Source organism: Phoenix dactylifera, chromosome 2 (assembly GCF_009389715.1).
Source record: "Phoenix dactylifera cultivar Barhee BC4 chromosome 2, palm_55x_up_171113_PBpolish2nd_filt_p, whole genome shotgun sequence".
Lineage (NCBI taxonomy): Eukaryota > Viridiplantae > Streptophyta > Magnoliopsida > Arecales > Arecaceae > Phoenix > Phoenix dactylifera.
Genome location: NC_052393.1, coordinates 2,465,317 through 2,482,390, shown reverse-complemented (window position 1 = coordinate 2,482,390; position 17,074 = coordinate 2,465,317). Strand labels below are relative to the sequence as shown.

Here is a 17,074-nt window from a genome sequence, read left to right as displayed (position 1 = left end):
TTTTCCCTCTTCTAAATCCTTTTCTCTTTTAGTACATAACTGACAGCAGCCTAATATACATCTTCAGAAAAATTAATATATAATTTTCAGAATATAATATTTATTATATATTATAAATTAAAATTTATTTTTGTTGCATTATCGCGGCAGAGCAGAGGTTTGCCCACTTCGATCTCATGGTCTGTCGTCCTCCCTATGACTTGGTTGCCTTGGTAACTAGTCATCCGTTTGCCGACATCAACATGCCACTCGACAACAAAAGTATACACATGAACTCACACGACCAAGGGCCTCACTGTCCCCAGAATATTTACGCTAGATAGCACATTACGGTGAAACATTTCAAGCTTGCTTTCTAAAGATGCTTTCATGAGATTCTTCTTACTTTTGCCGCTTTATTAGTTTTTTTTCGGTCTGCAAACGAATACCCTGCACGGCTACACCAAGTCACTGTACACTATGCCAATCAACTCGTTTCCTTTCTTTAGGCCAGTCACCGAAACAAGCAAATGATGAATGGGGCCCATAAGAAGAAGACAAGATAATTGGCGCGGTGCACAGTCATGTAGTATATGCGGTGTAAGATATAATTTCTCAGTGACAAGACGGAGCCAAAATATATTTTTCTTTGGTGGTTATACTCATTGTATATTTTTCTCGAGCTACATACATCTGGCTAAGACTAATGACAGCTAGAAGTTACTCAGTAGAGCTCCATCAATGACAGCCCTGCAGATCGAATAATTTCCTAAAATGAGGTTGTAGAGGGTACAAATTGTGACGGCAATGCACTATTTTAGACGATCAGAACCTAATCTTTTCCGATTCACAAATCACAATGGTGTGTTAAAAGTAATCCTTTTTGGTTGGCTGTGTTAATCCTGGCTCAAAGCCAGTTAGATTTATTGCTATATAAGGAAATATGCCTTACCGGAAAGTCTATTCTAAAGATAACTAAGATGGGTATGATGTTAGTAGTCTAGTATAACCACCAAACAGGAAACCAAACAAAACCAAACCAAGCTACAAAACTGGATATATACTAAATAATTATACTTTTTATGAATAAAAATTCTGAACATGCCATCTGGACTTGATTTTGGTACAGTTAAACCAAAGATGGTCCATCAATCACGAAATCAAACAGACAACTATTATACCTAGAAGGTAATTTTGTCAATAGTAATTTTGCATACCTTTTCTTATATAATTTAGATCAAATTCTTCTTTCTAATTCTAATCTTATCTAAAAAGATAACTTTCGGTTTGATTGATCCGTTTCAGGCTCGAAACGATGAGATTTGAGCTTGATCTCGAAAAACTACTCGGTTAAAAAAAAAAAAAATTATCTCAATCGGATATCGTATGTCCAAGTTATGATCTATGAAAATTAAGTCTGTAACTCGGCTTTCCAATATGGCTGATTTCGCTCCTGAACTCTATCCAACGCAACTTGTAGTGATCAAGATGGTCCACTTCAAGCCTAGAAATTCTCCTGAATTATTCTCTTTAGGTTAGATACAACTAAGCTACCTATTATTCAAAGTGTCAACCATGCAAATGATATGCAAAATACTTCCATCAACAAATAAGTTACCGAAGCTTCAAATTAACTTCCCATGTTCAACAAAAACCTAAAGCCTCATGTCCCTAAATCCGGTAGCCCAACCCTACATATGCTTCAACCACCCAGGTGGCAGCAAACTAGAGATGACCAAGGCAATAACCTCATAACACAATTCATTCATGATCTGCAACTAATTATCCCTGTAGCTTTAGTAGATCTTCTATAAATTACTAAGTGCATATAGTACACTTTGGCAAACTGCATAGCCAATAAAAATCTATCATATGTCTTAGTCATCAAATTTTATACAGTTAGCACTGTCAATGGCCCAAATACCCTTTTATATCTAGGAGAGAAAAAGTAAGAACAAATCTCCCGGACACCATTAGACACTTGTCAGCGACATGGGAGATGAGATTAATCCGTCCATGGATATATAGTTAAGTTAATTGAATGCGAGTTATGGGGTCCGGCAGCAGCATGATACCGTTACAAACCCTAGTCGCGTATAGTAAACCGGAGCAACCGGAAATAACCCAGATCCCGCCCGCATTTGTAGTGCCAGCTCATCACTGCCACGTTTGCTCCGTCCTACGTGGCAAACGCTTCCCGGCCGCCGTTGGACCCGCGGGCTGGGCCCTCGCGGCCCCCCGTCAACCTCGGGCCCCAACCGCTGACGGCGACTAGCCGTACGAAAAAACGGCCGTTACTTGTTCTCCCCGTCCTCCTATGGACAGTCTTCCTCGCCATATATAGTAACCCCACCCGCGTCCCACTTCTCTATCCTCGGGCTCTTCCAGCTCTCTCTCTCTCCACACCTCATCCTATATATTGGAAGGGGGTCTCTGGGTTGGCTTAGGAAATCCTGTTCCACTTTTTCTTCTTCTTCTTCTTCTTCTTCTTTTGTTTGGAACGTCGATGTTTTAGGTTAGGAATAGGAGAAGGAAAGGGAAGGAGACGAGAATAAGAGCTTTTGCAGTGAGTGAGGGCTTCTGTTTCTACCATTGCTTGTTTTTTTGGAAGATTAGGAGAGCTTCGTCAAGGAGAGATGTCGCAGGACCTGATCCATAGCCAGCCGGTGCAGTTCTCCATTGTAATTCTCTCATCCCCACTGCTCCTCATTTATCTTTCTTTTTTTTGGTTTAATGGAAGTTCTTTAAAGGTTTGCATATTATGATTTGCAGATAATCGTATCCTTATTAAACGATTATATTATTATATACTACTAATTAATACAAAAGGTGGACTGTTCTAATTCAGATTCCTTTTTTTCTTTCTTTTTGCTGCATATTGTTCAATAGTATCTTCATTATTTTCCTCGGAATTTTGGTTGAAACTGCTGGTTCTATCTTTCAAAATAGTAGTGATTTGGAGGAAAAGTTCAATCCATTCGTTAAAGTTAAGCAAACAAAGAAGCTACATTTTTTTTTAAAAAAAAATTAAAGATTAAAAAGCTAGTTTGATGGAAATATGGAAGCATTTTTTGGAGTTTCAGAAAAGAACTACAGATTTTCCCCAAGTTTAAGATCATTTTGTATGTTCAGCTCTTGGCGTTTCTTTTGTCCGAACAAATATAGAATTACATGTTTCTATCTGAAGTCAAGTTTGCAAATTCTATTTCAACACTATCTCTAGAACTTCCAATCTCCATTTCCTGCATGTTTGTATCTCAAACAACACGTACAATTACCACCTTCTTACTTCTTATTATTCCACAAATGGCCTGCCAATATTTCTTCTCTCTTCTATATCTCTTCGTGCGTTTCGCTTTTTCTACAATGTTTCACGGTTCTATGTGAACGTACTTGTCACACCAGTAGGTGTCACATGACAGTGTGGTAGTCAAAAACTTCAATACTTAATAATAGTATAAGCTTAAGCTAGCATTCTTCCGAACCTCCCTCTTCACATGATGAGCAATCGAAGCTCCTCCCCGTACGGTAAAGCGATCCAAAGCCATATCATTCGGACAAGACTAAAACAGCACACTGGTGTGGAGAATCGATGCACTTTGGCTTTGGTTCAAGTGCCAAAGTATAGGTGCTCTGTTTGGATTTCCTCTCCCATCCAAGACCAATTTACTTATTGACTGCGATGCTTTGAGCTTTTCTTTTACCTATTTTCAGAGATTCCTACCTTTTTCTCCCCCTTATCTTTCATTCCAATTTACTTATATTACATCTCTTTAATTTATGAGGTAGGTCAATCAACAGGCTGGGTTAATTTAGCTTATGCTGAAAATTTATGATTGATTTTGAATTTATGCTTATTTCGGGACAGCAATTTGGGAATCCGAACCCAAACCCAAACTCGATTTAGCCTAAATTCGTTTCCTATGTGTGGATTGTTGAGTCAGCTCAGAATAGTTTATTGACAAGAGTTTGCCACTTATGTTGATGGTAGCATGCACAACGAGATGATGGATGCACATATTTCACTTTTAGTTGCCATGACTAGGAATATTGAGTCTCGCCTGCATAGCACCTAGCTTATACTTATTGATGTAACAGAGGCATCTTTGAAGAACATTGTAAGGTCAGTTAGTGAAGGTCCACAAACAATCAATCGAACAAGAGAATAACTTGAAGACGTTCAATAGTAGGATTCCAAGTAATAAACAATGCACATCCAATTCCTTTTTATGCATATAAATACGTGCAAGCATTACATTAAAACATTGATGTTTACATACATAAAGATATGTATTTGTGTGTCTGCCTATGCATATATATACATATGTTTGATACGTTTGATGGCATAGAGATACATAGCTCGGTGTTGTAACAACCCAGGACCTCATCCAAAATGGCTAGCCGGAAGGTATTGTTTGGGTTCCTTGATCCTGTATAAATACCCACAATCTACCCAGCAAATAACCGATGTGAGACTAAACACACGCCCGCACGGATCCTCACATACTCCCTCCGTTCAAGTCCCGACGTCCTCGTCAGGCTAAGGGTTCAAATCTATTCAAATCTAATTACAATATCATGATTGGCCCATAGTCAGCCCCAATGGATCCGTGCTGTAGTGTCCCCTAGTCCACATAGGTTATGAGCCGGGTCCGCTCTGATATCATTTGTAACAATCCAGGACCTCACCCAAAATGGCTAGCCGGAAGATATTGTTTGGGTTCCTTGATCCTATATAAATACCCAAGAACTACCCAGCGAATAACCGATGTGGGACTAAACACACGCCCGTACGGGTCCTCATAGGTCAACTATAAAATGCAATGCACTTTGGAAATCATGGAGAAGATATGAAATACAATACAACTTTATGAAACACTTTTGACTCTCCTCTCTGGTGGCCAACGAGGTCAGCCCAATTAAGCATTGACTTTTGGGTCGAATGTCAACTAAGCGAAGACAGCAGCGTCGCTGTCACCTCCTTCCGTCCATCCGTCGGTCTTATCCAGACGACGTTGGACACCACGCGCCAACCCTACAGACCGGTCACATGTGCCATATTTTTTTTTTAAGAAAAAAGCAGTGTTCTACAATTGCACTCAAAATCAGACTCTAACACCGAACTCCTCGCCACCTCATATGAAAGACTCGTCACTTTCGGGTTTAGATTTTTATAAGCTTGCTGCCTGTTTTGAATAGTGTGCGCACTTTATAATTGCAAGTCCTATTCTCCTCTTTGCGTGTATATGTGTGTATAAAATTGGGTGCGTTTTGGTTTTGAAAAATTGTGAGTGCGTGCAGGAGGGCATCTCGAGTCCTATCGAGGACCGGATCCTGGAGTTCTGCGACGACGACGACCTCTTCCCTCCCGACAGCCAACCCCTCCTCTACTCCTCCGACGACGTCCCTGCCTCCTCCTCCTCCTCCGCCGGCCCCACCGCCTTCTCCCCTTTCCCCTCCATCGACGCTGCCGAGCTTTCCGCCTTCCTCGACGACCCGCAGCCTCCCGACCCCGATCCCGACGTCCTCCACGCCGTCAATTATCCGTCCTCGTCCGACCTCTCCTCGATGTTCCCAGCCCCGCCGCAGTACGCCGGCGGGGACCACCAGCAGGTGGTGGACCCCTTCGACCCGATCGGGTTAACGGATCCGATCCCGGGTGGCGGATACCCAGCCTACTCGCCGGAGTCCATGGTGCCGATCCAGATACAGCAGCAGCAGGCGGCGACGTTCGTGGGGTTGGAGTCGGCGGTGCAGTCGCCGTCTTGCGCGTTTCTGGAAGGGGGCGGGATCGGGGCGTTGTACCACCATACGGGGATGGGAGGAGAAAGGCAGCCGGGGTTCTTTAGCGCGGGAATGATGATGGTGGGGTCGGCGCCGGAGGTGGTGGGGTACCAGCCGATGGCGGAGGGCCCCGGAAATGTCGGGATCTACGGGCCGAATTCCATGCAGCGGGTCTACAGCTCCGGCGACATGCAGCAGGTACTGATTCAGAAAGAATACTGCCATTTTCTTTCTTTTCTTAACTTACTATTACTTACGAATAATAAGTAGCGAATTTGTCAATTAACCAAGCTATTCAAGCTGCCACCTTATACAATTTGGATCAAGTGAAATGAGATGAAATCCTGCCTTCCACCATAATTCAGTAAGGTTAGTAAGTTAGGAGTATCTGAGAAAGATTTCATGTAAATCATTGCCTATGATACTTTTTATAAAGGAAAAGATTAACTAAGTTATTTACAAACAACTTGGCCTTAGCTCGTTCGTGTTTGTTATGTTAAAATAGGGTTAACCTTGAACCCTTTTTGAAGGCTCGAGTGGCAGATGGGACAAACTTGAATCATGGTGACCTTGTCAACTAGGCCACTGAGCTAAATAGCTTCAGCTTAAGAATTAGCTGAATCATGGTGGCCCATGAGCCAAGTTCGAACATTTATACTTGAGTTTAGCTTGACCAACAGTTATGCATGGTCATTTTGTTCAAATATGCCATGCCTGATCTAAATAAAAGGGTCAACTAGATCTGCTCAGGTCATCTCATTTGATAGCGTTATTGATAGTTGGAGTCACATACAGATGACAAAGGAAGCCTAAAGTTTTGCACCAGCTATGCGTTCTGTGCAGAAATAAGAACAAGTATTTGGTTAAGTACTTAATGCATAGATTTTGACATGCCAAGTCTCCCTGTTCACAATTTTTTTACATGATGACTGTATTTACTAGCGTACAGAAGGGTTAGCTCCATACTGGTCCAAGATATGGACCCATATATGGGACCCATTCACTCCAATCAACTTATCAGGTCTGCTTAGTCAGGTCTTGCCCGAATTCTAGAAGTTATATTGCAATATTTTGGAACAACTTTTAGGCTAATTAGCAAGGAATGTGGTCCCATTAAGATCCAATCTTATCAGGAGCAAATCAGACCAAAGTCTTATGTTCTGATTTTGGGTTGACCGAGCCCACTAAGAAGCCAGCCAGGAAGCATCTGGTTCAATACTAGATCCACCTACTAATCAACAGCTCACCCATATTGTCCCATGTCTTGGACTAGAGGGAATAATTTCGACCCTCCTTAACGCCACCACTACGTAAAACACAAGAGTTCCTTCGGTGAGGAAGTGCTAGTAGACATTTGGAATTGTTCACCCATCAGTCACAAACTGCCGAGTTTCTCTAATTGATCTTTACAATATAGTTGAGCAACATACTTCTTATTAATTTCGATTGTAAAAATATATATGGTGAACAATCTTTTGACTCATGTGAACTAACAATACAGCATCCTTCCATATTGATGGTGCATGATATATGTATATATATAGGCTGTAGAAGCAAGCATAAATATGACTCTTGATGCATAAAAAATCACTAAATCCAATTTAAGAAAGGAGAAGTCTGCAGTCCCATTGTTGTCTAAATATGATCAATAAACCTCGCAAGCATAAAAACATCATCAGCATGAAGAAATAAACCTCTCAAGAGGCCAGGATCTCTTTGGAATGGTTGGCAGGCTTTATCAACCATTCCACAACCAGCAGTTGAAATCTATGTCATGGTGCAGTGACTCTTACCATCCATTTTGTTCCTCTCGTAAGGTGATTGGAGGAAACCAGCATCTCATGGATGGGTGCAGCGGAAGCCCGACAAAGTTGCCAGCATCAGACATCTCAGCATTAGAAGAGTCCACCTTCAAAGTCGGTCGCCTCTCCATGGAAGAGAGGAAGGAGAAGATCCACAGATACCTGAAGAAGAGGAATGAAAGAAACTTCAGCAAAAAGATCAAGGTAGTTAAAGACTTACACCCCATGGACCCTCTAAGAAAATGATCTTTTAATTTTGATATTTTTATTCTTGCACAGTACTCCTTACTAGCAGTCCAAATTAATGGGGGGGAAAATGCAGTATGCTTGTAGGAAAACTCTAGCAGATAGCCGACCTCGTATCCGAGGGCGATTTGCAAAGAATGATGAGTTCAGAGAGGCAGCAAGACACACCTCCAATCACCATGAGTTCGATGAAGAGGAGGAAGTAAGCTTTATAATAATCTCATTTCTGCAATGCATCATGCTGATTATCCAGAAATACTCAGGTTCTTTGCAGTGTAGAAACTAACCCTAAAGGGCAACATTTAAATTGAAAAAAAAAAAAATCTAGCAAGCATAAAAAAGAAATTATGATTATGAACAACATTAACTATCATAGCCTTGGATTATTCAAAAATTGCTTCATATGATATGTATGAAGATGAACTGATCTATTTTCTGAAGAATCCTGTCTTGCGATCAATCCTCATCAGTACGAGAACATGGTTGCCAGAAATGGTCTGCCCTTGCTCATTTGATTGTTAACAGTTCAAACTATTTAAAAAATGACAACTAATTTTAGTATGAAACTTCGGAGGCCTCTAAAACATAACTCTCCGGAGCATAAAAATATTAAAAAAAAAACATTCTGTGAAAGCATCTGTAGGCCAGATTTCCAAGATGAAACTGATCCATTTTCTGAACTCTGTCTTGCATTCAGTCCTTACCAGTATTAGAATACGGTTGCAAGAAATGGTCTGCCCTCCCTCATTTGATTGATAGCAATTCAATATATCTAAAATGAAACTAACATTAACATGAAGTTCGAAGGCCCCTAGAATATAAATCCATTGAGCCCAAAAATATTAAAAAACAATTCTGTAAAAGCTTCTATAGGCCAAATTTCCAAGATTTAAGTTTTAAGCTCGACAATAAACTAGTAGAAGTAATAGACTTTCCTACTTCTTTTGATCAACTCAATTTAATAGTCTTACTACCAAACACAAGTGAGCTACCAGTCAGATCTCAACAAAAGCTACAAGCTTTAGTGCAACAGGTCTCAGTATCTTGGTTAACTTCAATAAGAAAGAAGACAGCTTTATTTTACCTCGAATTAAGCATATCCTGTTTTTAATAACATTATTGCTACCGCAATTTGCAGGTAAAGGTGAAGGAAGAAGATATACTTGACTCCTCGGATATACTTGCTCACATCAGTGGCGTGAATTCCTTTAAATACAACTACACTCTGGAGTCCTGGATATGAGTCATATGACCAAACAGATGCCGGAGTTGGTATTATTGCTACGTCTGGCCATTCACCAGTGGGCGTAATCATTATCCCTTTCAAATAAACAGAAAGGCATGGAGGCAATCGTTGTCTTCAGTAGTGTTGTACATCACAATTTCCATGATTGCAGAAATAGCAAGAGATTTTCTTGCCATTTTATTGTTATCTCGTTTCAACGTGAAAGACCCATAATACATACTTCACACTAAATAAAGCAGGAATCTTTGAGTCCTAAACAACAGTCAAAACGAATGGCCAAAATCATAGAGAGAGAGGTCCTGTTTATGAAATGTTAGCATTGATATTAAACTATCATATACATGCGATGATTTCTGTATGTGATAATACATGAGGTCTAAGAGGCCGATAATATCGAGTACAAGCGAGCAGTTCAAATACCGTGAAAATGACAAGGCACATCCAATCTGCATTTGTTTTAATAAAATTTAAGTTGCTACTAAGTTCCAGAAAGTGTCGTTAAAGCCACTTGCAGACAGTTTGTTCGGTCTTCTAAATGCACTTTTGGACAAAAAAAATGGTCAAGGAAAAAAACTGTACGTAGTAAAGCATGAATCACCATGATCATGCAAGCCAAGGGTCCCTAATTCAATTAAATTATAGAAAGAGTGCTACTTGAAACATTGAAAAGAAAATTGATTTGGTGAAGAACCAGTTCTAGACTCAGATTTGTTTTGATAGCACAACATTTATGAAAGGGAATAGCATAGTAATATATTTCATCAATGAAAATACCAGCAGATACTGGTTGCACTTGCATCATCTGCTTAATACCAGCCATGACTGCTCCCCCATTTTGTGAAAGATATTTGGACGATTCATGGAGACAACAAGTCTTGAAAGTTACCTTCACAAATGAATTTATTGTAAGCAATAAAGTTGACCTCTTTGGTTGCTCTTATGCAGAAAGCAATGACACCTATGATTTGCACTATTTTTCATAAAATACAAATAAGTTTTGCTTTTTGGAATGTTTCATAAACTCACGCAGTTGTTCTGCTCAAGTTACTCCCCTTCTTCTAAACAAATGTCCTGTTATACACCTCAGATCAAGGGTCAGCTTGGGTGCTACCAAAGCATCGTCTTATTGCCTGTATGCTCATGGACATGACTGACAGTGCGAGTAGTACCATCAACAGGACAAGAAAGCTAGAGAACCAAATCCTTTATTATGTATCACGTAATCATGAGTGATGGAAGATTCTGAAATTTCAGCAATATATATGCTGGCAAATTCAGCAAGTGTTTCACAACCAATCTGTTGTTTATGAAAAAACAAGGTTGGGAAATAAAAGTTAAATGCACTACTGTGGTTATGGGAAGAATATTTGACCTTGTGACAATTAAGGCAGAATTATGAAACACCAGTATGTCCACAAACTTCAGTTTGTATCATTATCCTTGATTACATATATGACATTGTGCCAAAGCAAGAAGGTTGGATATCATTTAGCAAATAGCATAGACAAAGCTTGTCACTATTAAAGAAATTTTGGATACGAAACATATCAGATCTTGAGAAGAAGATTGCATGTCAATTTCTAAGCATTTGGTTAGGGTTCCCTGTAAGACAGGGATACTTTTTAGTGGATATGATGAAGATAAATTCTGCAATACAAATGAATTTCATTCTCTATTGAGCCCAATAACATAGTTAAAGATGTTGCGTGACTCATGATAGGTAATGGATAACCAAAGCATCCAAACAAGAACGTTGACAGTGTCAATTTCCTTATTACGTACACCAATCAATTGAGAAACTAAACAGATAACAGATACCTATAAGTTCTGTGCTTCGATGCTTGCAAACAACTAGGAATTTTTACAGTAATTCAGTAAATTCATTGGAATCACCTCATGTATAGGAATAGACAAGCGTAGCAATTCAAAAGGACAACTCTGAAGGCATTCCAAAAATCACAGCTCCCTCTAATTTAGCAAAACTCTCTCCAAGAAAGCTCTCACATATCTACATTCACTAGCAAATTTTGTTCTTTTATAGCACAAACTATTCCCTCACCTCATATCGATGCTCCTCGCAACGCCATACTCGTGCCGCCTCCTTCCTGGCCATCCGATCACAATCCATTGGTTGAGCTCTCTCACAACAAACACATTCCTGACGAGCAAATCCAAGGCATAGATGCCCTTTTTGAGAGCCGAATTCAGTTGCAAGCCGACAAACCCTTCGAGAACGTTCAAGAAATTCTTGGAAAACTTTTGTAGCCACCCTTCAGAAGCGCCAGCCCTAGAAATCCATCGGAGAAAGCGATGCGGTCGCGTCGCCGATCAAATTCACGGCGCCTAAATAGGCTCTGATCGTCTTGGCAGCAGGGGAAGGGATTCCGGGGTTAACTCCCACCGGAATGAAGCGCTTCGAAGCCTTGCAGCCCTTGATCAAGGCCTTGGAGGCGAAACGATCGCTTTAGGGGAAGGCGAGTGGAGATCCTGGAGGTCCTTGGTGCCCTTGATGGCGGTGGAGAGGGGCTTGATTAATCGGGATCGCATGAAGAGGAGAAAACCTCACCCAAACCCAAATCCAACTCCAAATCCCAACCTTGGAGACGTGGCTTTTTTTTTTATTTTTAACTTATTTTGATTTATTATTATTATTATTATTTTATATATTAGTGGCTTATACTAATCTCAGACAAGCACTGCCACAAGAGTCAAGACAGAAAATATACCCCAAGGGGGCGTTTGGTAACTCCAACAGGATCACCACAGTGATCTAAGATCCCGGTGATCCGAATGCTGGGATGATTTGATCCCCGGTGATCTAAGATGAATGTGTTTGATAGGCCATGGTTCAGTGATTAAAAATTTTTGAATATCCATGAGTAATTTGTTTGGTATGGTATGGGGATCCAATATCACTGACCACATAATACCACAAATATCTTTGATATATCTTATATGATTTTTTTTATGTATTTTTAATTCTCATGAATTAAAAATTGTAAGTCAATATACTAATTCCTATAATAACTCCATAATTTTGTCACATATTCTACTAATTCTCATGAATTAAAAATGTAAGTCAATATATACTAATTCCTATAATAACTCCATAATTTTGTTACATATTCTACTTTTAGTAGCCCTTATCATATATTTATTAATCATATAAAATATATTTATAATAAAATATTAATATATTTATCAATATATTAATTATTAATATATTCTATAAAAATATATTTATTACTATTATAAATTATTAATCTTATAAAATTATGTTATTTTCTATTATAGAATTAATATTTTTATTTATACTTATAACATATTTTTTTAATACTAATAATTATTTTGATTTAAAAAATAAGGTAAATAGAAGTAATATAGTAATATATTAAATATTTTCATTATATAAATATAAAAAATAATAATATATTTCTACTAGAATTTAAAATTATCATTAATAATATGATTAGTAATATAATATAATATAATATATATCATTAATATAATATATAATATCACCATAATATATATATATATATAAAAATAATATTGATGGTATATTGATATATCAATTTTCCTACTAACTTAAGGGGTATTTTTGTCTTTAACTTTCAACCCAGGATCACTGTCCTAAAGTGATCTTGGATTCCCGACCTCAAGGACGGGTATCCCATCACCGAGTTGGGGGATGATTTGAGAAGTGGAGGTGATTTAAAATCACTGCCACGTAGGATCACCGTGGTGCAACCAAATGCGGTGATCTCATCACTTCCACCTACATCACCCTTGATCTTAAGATGATCACCCCATGCCAAACGTCCCCCAAAGGTGGAAGAACATATACATGGCTTGTCCAGAGAATCTCACCGGAGTGATGAGCTGCAAAAAGGGTAACAATCATTTTAATGTTTAGCGAGGGAGGCTTGAAAGTTTTTTTTTTGGCTTAAATAACTTGAAACATGGAAAAATTTCAATTCACATAAAAAATTGCTATACATAGTTTTAGTAAAATTAAAAATAAATATAAATATAAAATAAATATTGAGCATCATGAAAATTTTTAATAGAGACCATTTTGATATTTAAATTTTGATTATTTATTAAAAAAGATAGAAAATAATGTTGTCCATAAAATGAAGATAAGTCGGATGAAATAAAAAAAAGTACAACCAGCATATTATATATTCATAAGATACCTATTAAGTTAAAAAAAATTATAAAACAACTATATAGTAAAATGAGTATATGGCCCGGCCAAAATGAGAATATAGATATAGAAGCATGATGCTGCAAGAAAATATATAATAAAAAATAAAGTTATTTGTTAAAAAAAATAGGTTTAATATCAATAGAGGACAAATTTAGAGAAGGACAGTTAAATAATTTAGATATGTATTATGTAGGACGAGGTATGTACTAATACTAAAAAGTGATTTAATACATATAGAAAGAAAGAAGGGTAGATGTAAAGTAAAAATCATATAAAATAAAATAATAAGAAAAGACTCATTATCCCAATATCTCCTAAAAAGCATAGCTCTAAACTGTGTAGAATAAAGAAAAAACGGTTTATATAACTGACCAACTAGTTTGGGATCATGGTTTAGTTGTATTGAGTTATATAGATCACAAATACCATTAGAAATAAAATATATATACTTGCTGCTTAAGAAAGAACATAAATGTAGAAGATATACTATGACAAATGATATCTTTGAACAAGAATTTTAATTATGAAAAATAAGTTAACAAACAAGAAAAAATTATCTTGTTTGCATGAAATATTTTAATTCAATAATTTTAACATAAAAATAAATCTAAATTATAATTGTTCTGGAATAGTTTTAATGAATCCTTGAAGAAAGATAAACAAAATGAACAATCTAGGAAAGAAAAATATAAGAAAAATAGTTGATATGCTATCCCATATATTCATGTTTTTGTTTTGAGAGGAAAGCAAAGCATTAGCCCTTGCATAATAATTGAAATCTGCTAAGAAAATTACAATTAATAGAAGTTATAGAAGATTGCTGGGGGACAATCGTGTCAACTTTCCATGTAATATAGGTGATGGGGGGCAACATGGGTCATCCTGCTCACCGTGCCATGCTTTGCTTGCTGGCCAACGACAGTCAAGAACAACGCCATGCTGCTTCAGCTATACCTCGTCATACCTATCGATGCCTTATCGTTCACAAGAACGGTCTTCGCCGTATGCCTCGAACAAGTTCTAGCTGTGCGCCATCTGTCTGAACCCTATTTCCTTCCATGCTAAGAATGGGCCATACCTCCGCCATCTGGACATCTCTCAGAGGGCTATATATAGCCCCATCATTTAACACTACAGGAACCGGGGGGACCGACTAAGATCCACCCTAACTCGAGCGTCGAAGAACCCTCACCGGAACCACCAGTAAAGCTTTGTGCAGGTACACCATCGCGCGGAAGGTGGCTCTCCTTCTTCCACTCCAATTCCTCCGGCGTGGTCACTCTCGGGCCAAATTTGAACCACAATAATAGGATCTCCCAATGTCAAGAAGAAGTTCCATGCTGCAAATAAATATTCAACTAAAATACCACCTTACACATAGCTTCCTTTCAGGTGGCCCCAGATCGATAGTGGGGGAGCATATCAACAAAGAAAAAAAGAAAAGATAAGAAAATAGAGGATGTGGCTGCCTAGTTATCTTTACGTAGCCTCCAATACCTCTACTGTGCCCATTCGAGGACGAATAATGCTGCGGCCAAAAGGTTTCGCTTCTGCTGCAGCAAATGCTAGACTCCCATGTAGTACGACTCGCCCGCTTTAGCTAAAAAAAATAAAAGCCCTAGAGCTGGCTTAACCCTTAGAATGACTGGGATAGTTGCCAAAGCATTTATTATAGCAAGTTTCAAGATGAGCGTCCAAATGCATTGGGGGCCTCAAATGCTACGTATCTTTATAGCTATAAATACATTGAGGCTAGAGCTGATCACGGACTTTTTGGCTCGCCTAGCCCGCCCAGTCCGGCCCGAAATTTTTCGGGCTTGGGCATTAAAAAAAGGCCCATGGGTCGGGCCTGGGCAAGAAAAACGGCCCGACTAAAAAAATCGGGTCGGGCCATTCTGGCCCATTTTCAGATTCCAAACAAAGAAAAAACGGGCATGTCGGATCGGGCCTATCAGGTCGGGCCGGGCTAGACGGGCATAGAACCAGATTTATAAAGTCGGATTGGGCCTGGACAAAAATTTAAGCCCGACAGTCGAGCCGGGCCGGGCCTGGGCATAGCCATCAAGCCTAATTTCTGCTGTAGAGCCCGGTCTGGATTTTGATCAACTCTAATTGAGGCCTCCAAATGCATTTATGTTGGAACGAGAATTTTATTATATTTTCTTATTTATGCATTGAGGCCTCTAAATGTATTTATGTTGGAACCTTTGATTTCGCCTTAGGCCTCCAAATGTATTGAGCCGCTCCTGTGTAGCCCCCAGACAGCTTCTATCCTGATCGGATTCTTGAATGTAAGTAGAGGTGGCAATTGGAACGGACAAGATATGGATTGGATTGGATATAAAATGGATCAAAAAATTGTCAATCCGAATCCAACTTATTTAAGATCTAAATCTATTTATTTTATTAATATATAATCTAAACTAATCTATAACTAAATGAATCAAATTAAATAAATTAAACGATTAAGTATTTGCCATCCCTAAATATAGATCTACAGAAACTCCGGAACTCCTCTCTCGTGTGTCCACCATCAGGGGCATGAAACAAGTGTATCACAGTTCCCAGCAACTCTGGTTGCAATCCTCGAGCACCAACGAGTACACGTTGGAAAGGAATGGATCGCCTTTCAGAAGACTTGGCTGTAAGTCATAGCTCTTAGCATGACCCAACTCAAGTAGATTCGGAATTCTCAGCATCCTGCATGTCTTCCTCTCCACATCAACTGATATGATCCTTGGTCCGATTATATGATATTTTGGATGAGTTTCCTAGAATATCCCTCCATCAACATATGGTGGCCTCCCCAATAGGGGATCTCTATAACCTTTGACTTCTTTCCACCCTGCACCACAGCCCCAAAGTGCCAACCAACCTAGGAAATTCGAAAAACTTCATATCTATGTATGTCACTAGGATCCTTAAACAAAGCAAGCCATTGCATGAGTTGGCATAGACAATCGAGGATCTCACCCAAAATATCTAGCCGAAAGATATTATTTGACTAAAAGTTTAAATTTATTCAAATCTAATCCTAAGCACTATGATCGGCCTATGGTCATTCTTAATGAATCTGTGCTGCAGCGTCCTTTAGTCCATATAAGTTATGAACCGAGTTTGTTTTGATACTATTTGCAACAATCCAAGACCTCATCCAAAATAGTTAACCGAAAGATATTATTTGGATTTTTTGATCCTATAAAAGTACTAGACGAAAGGTATATTTGGATTTTTTGATCCTATATAAGTACTCAAGATAAAAATAAAACGTGTTTGCTAGTTGCTTAATTTTTTATTTTAGATATTTATACACATAAAAGAAAAATCATTGCAGAGGGACCACAAAAATCAATTGTTTTTCTCATACACCAAGATAATGAGGTATAGAGACCAGGACAACATATGATTATAATATATTGGTGGCCTATTAAAAACAATTAATTTATAGAATCGATTTTTCTTAGCTAAATGGGCCGTAGCTCAAGTGGTTGGCACCTACTCCTTGAAGAGATGTGGCTGCCTCAAAGTTTGCCAATGTGAAGTCAAAACGGTGTTCCACTTCAAAATTGGAAGGCATTAGGCCCACCATGTCACCGGGAACATGCACTAGTCTTGCCTCACCAACTCACCCAAATGGCCAGGCGACTTGCAGAGGAAAAGACCTACAGATTCACATGCATCCCACACCACAAAAGCATTAAAAAAAAAAGTCTATAAATTGCATGACAAACATCATTTGATTATAGATTTCCCATATAAAACCATGGCCCGAACACAAATCCATGTATGGATCATGTGCAAGCA

General features: G+C 38.6%; 2 protein-coding genes across 2 annotated transcripts; both read left to right on the top strand.

The window, feature by feature from the left end:
- The first annotated feature begins 2,420 nt into the window (after positions 1 to 2,420).
- Positions 2,421 to 6,048, top strand: LOC120105053. The gene is made up of 2 exons (XM_039117103.1): positions 2,421 to 2,660; positions 5,281 to 6,048. Exons 1-2 carry the CDS (start codon positions 2,616 to 2,618, stop codon positions 6,031 to 6,033), a joined length of 798 nt encoding a protein of 265 aa, XP_038973031.1. The 5' UTR covers positions 2,421 to 2,615; the 3' UTR covers positions 6,034 to 6,048.
- Positions 6,049 to 7,448: 1,400 nt separating this feature from the next.
- Positions 7,449 to 9,340, top strand: LOC103697416 (two-component response regulator-like PRR1). Its single transcript, XM_026801237.2, has 3 exons — positions 7,449 to 7,769; positions 7,888 to 8,013; positions 8,950 to 9,340. Exons 1-3 carry the CDS (start codon positions 7,485 to 7,487, stop codon positions 9,052 to 9,054), a joined length of 516 nt encoding a protein of 171 aa, XP_026657038.2. The 5' UTR covers positions 7,449 to 7,484; the 3' UTR covers positions 9,055 to 9,340.
- The last annotated feature ends 7,734 nt before the right edge of the window (positions 9,341 to 17,074 follow it).

Excerpts from the sequence above, each read along its gene's own strand:
- LOC120105053 (XM_039117103.1), top strand. The coding sequence starts at position 2,616 with ATGTCGCAGGACCTGATCCATAGCCAGCCGGTGCAGTTCTCCATT. Across the intron at positions 2,661-5,280 it reads AGCCGGTGCAGTTCTCCATT|GAGGGCATCTCGAGTCCTAT; the intron begins GTAATTCTCTCA and ends GAGTGCGTGCAG.
- LOC103697416 (XM_026801237.2), top strand. The coding sequence starts at position 7,485 with ATGGTTGGCAGGCTTTATCAACCATTCCACAACCAGCAGTTGAAATCT. Across the intron at positions 7,770-7,887 it reads ACTTCAGCAAAAAGATCAAG|TATGCTTGTAGGAAAACTCT; the intron begins GTAGTTAAAGAC and ends GGGAAAATGCAG. Across the intron at positions 8,014-8,949 it reads AGTTCGATGAAGAGGAGGAA|GTAAAGGTGAAGGAAGAAGA; the intron begins GTAAGCTTTATA and ends CGCAATTTGCAG.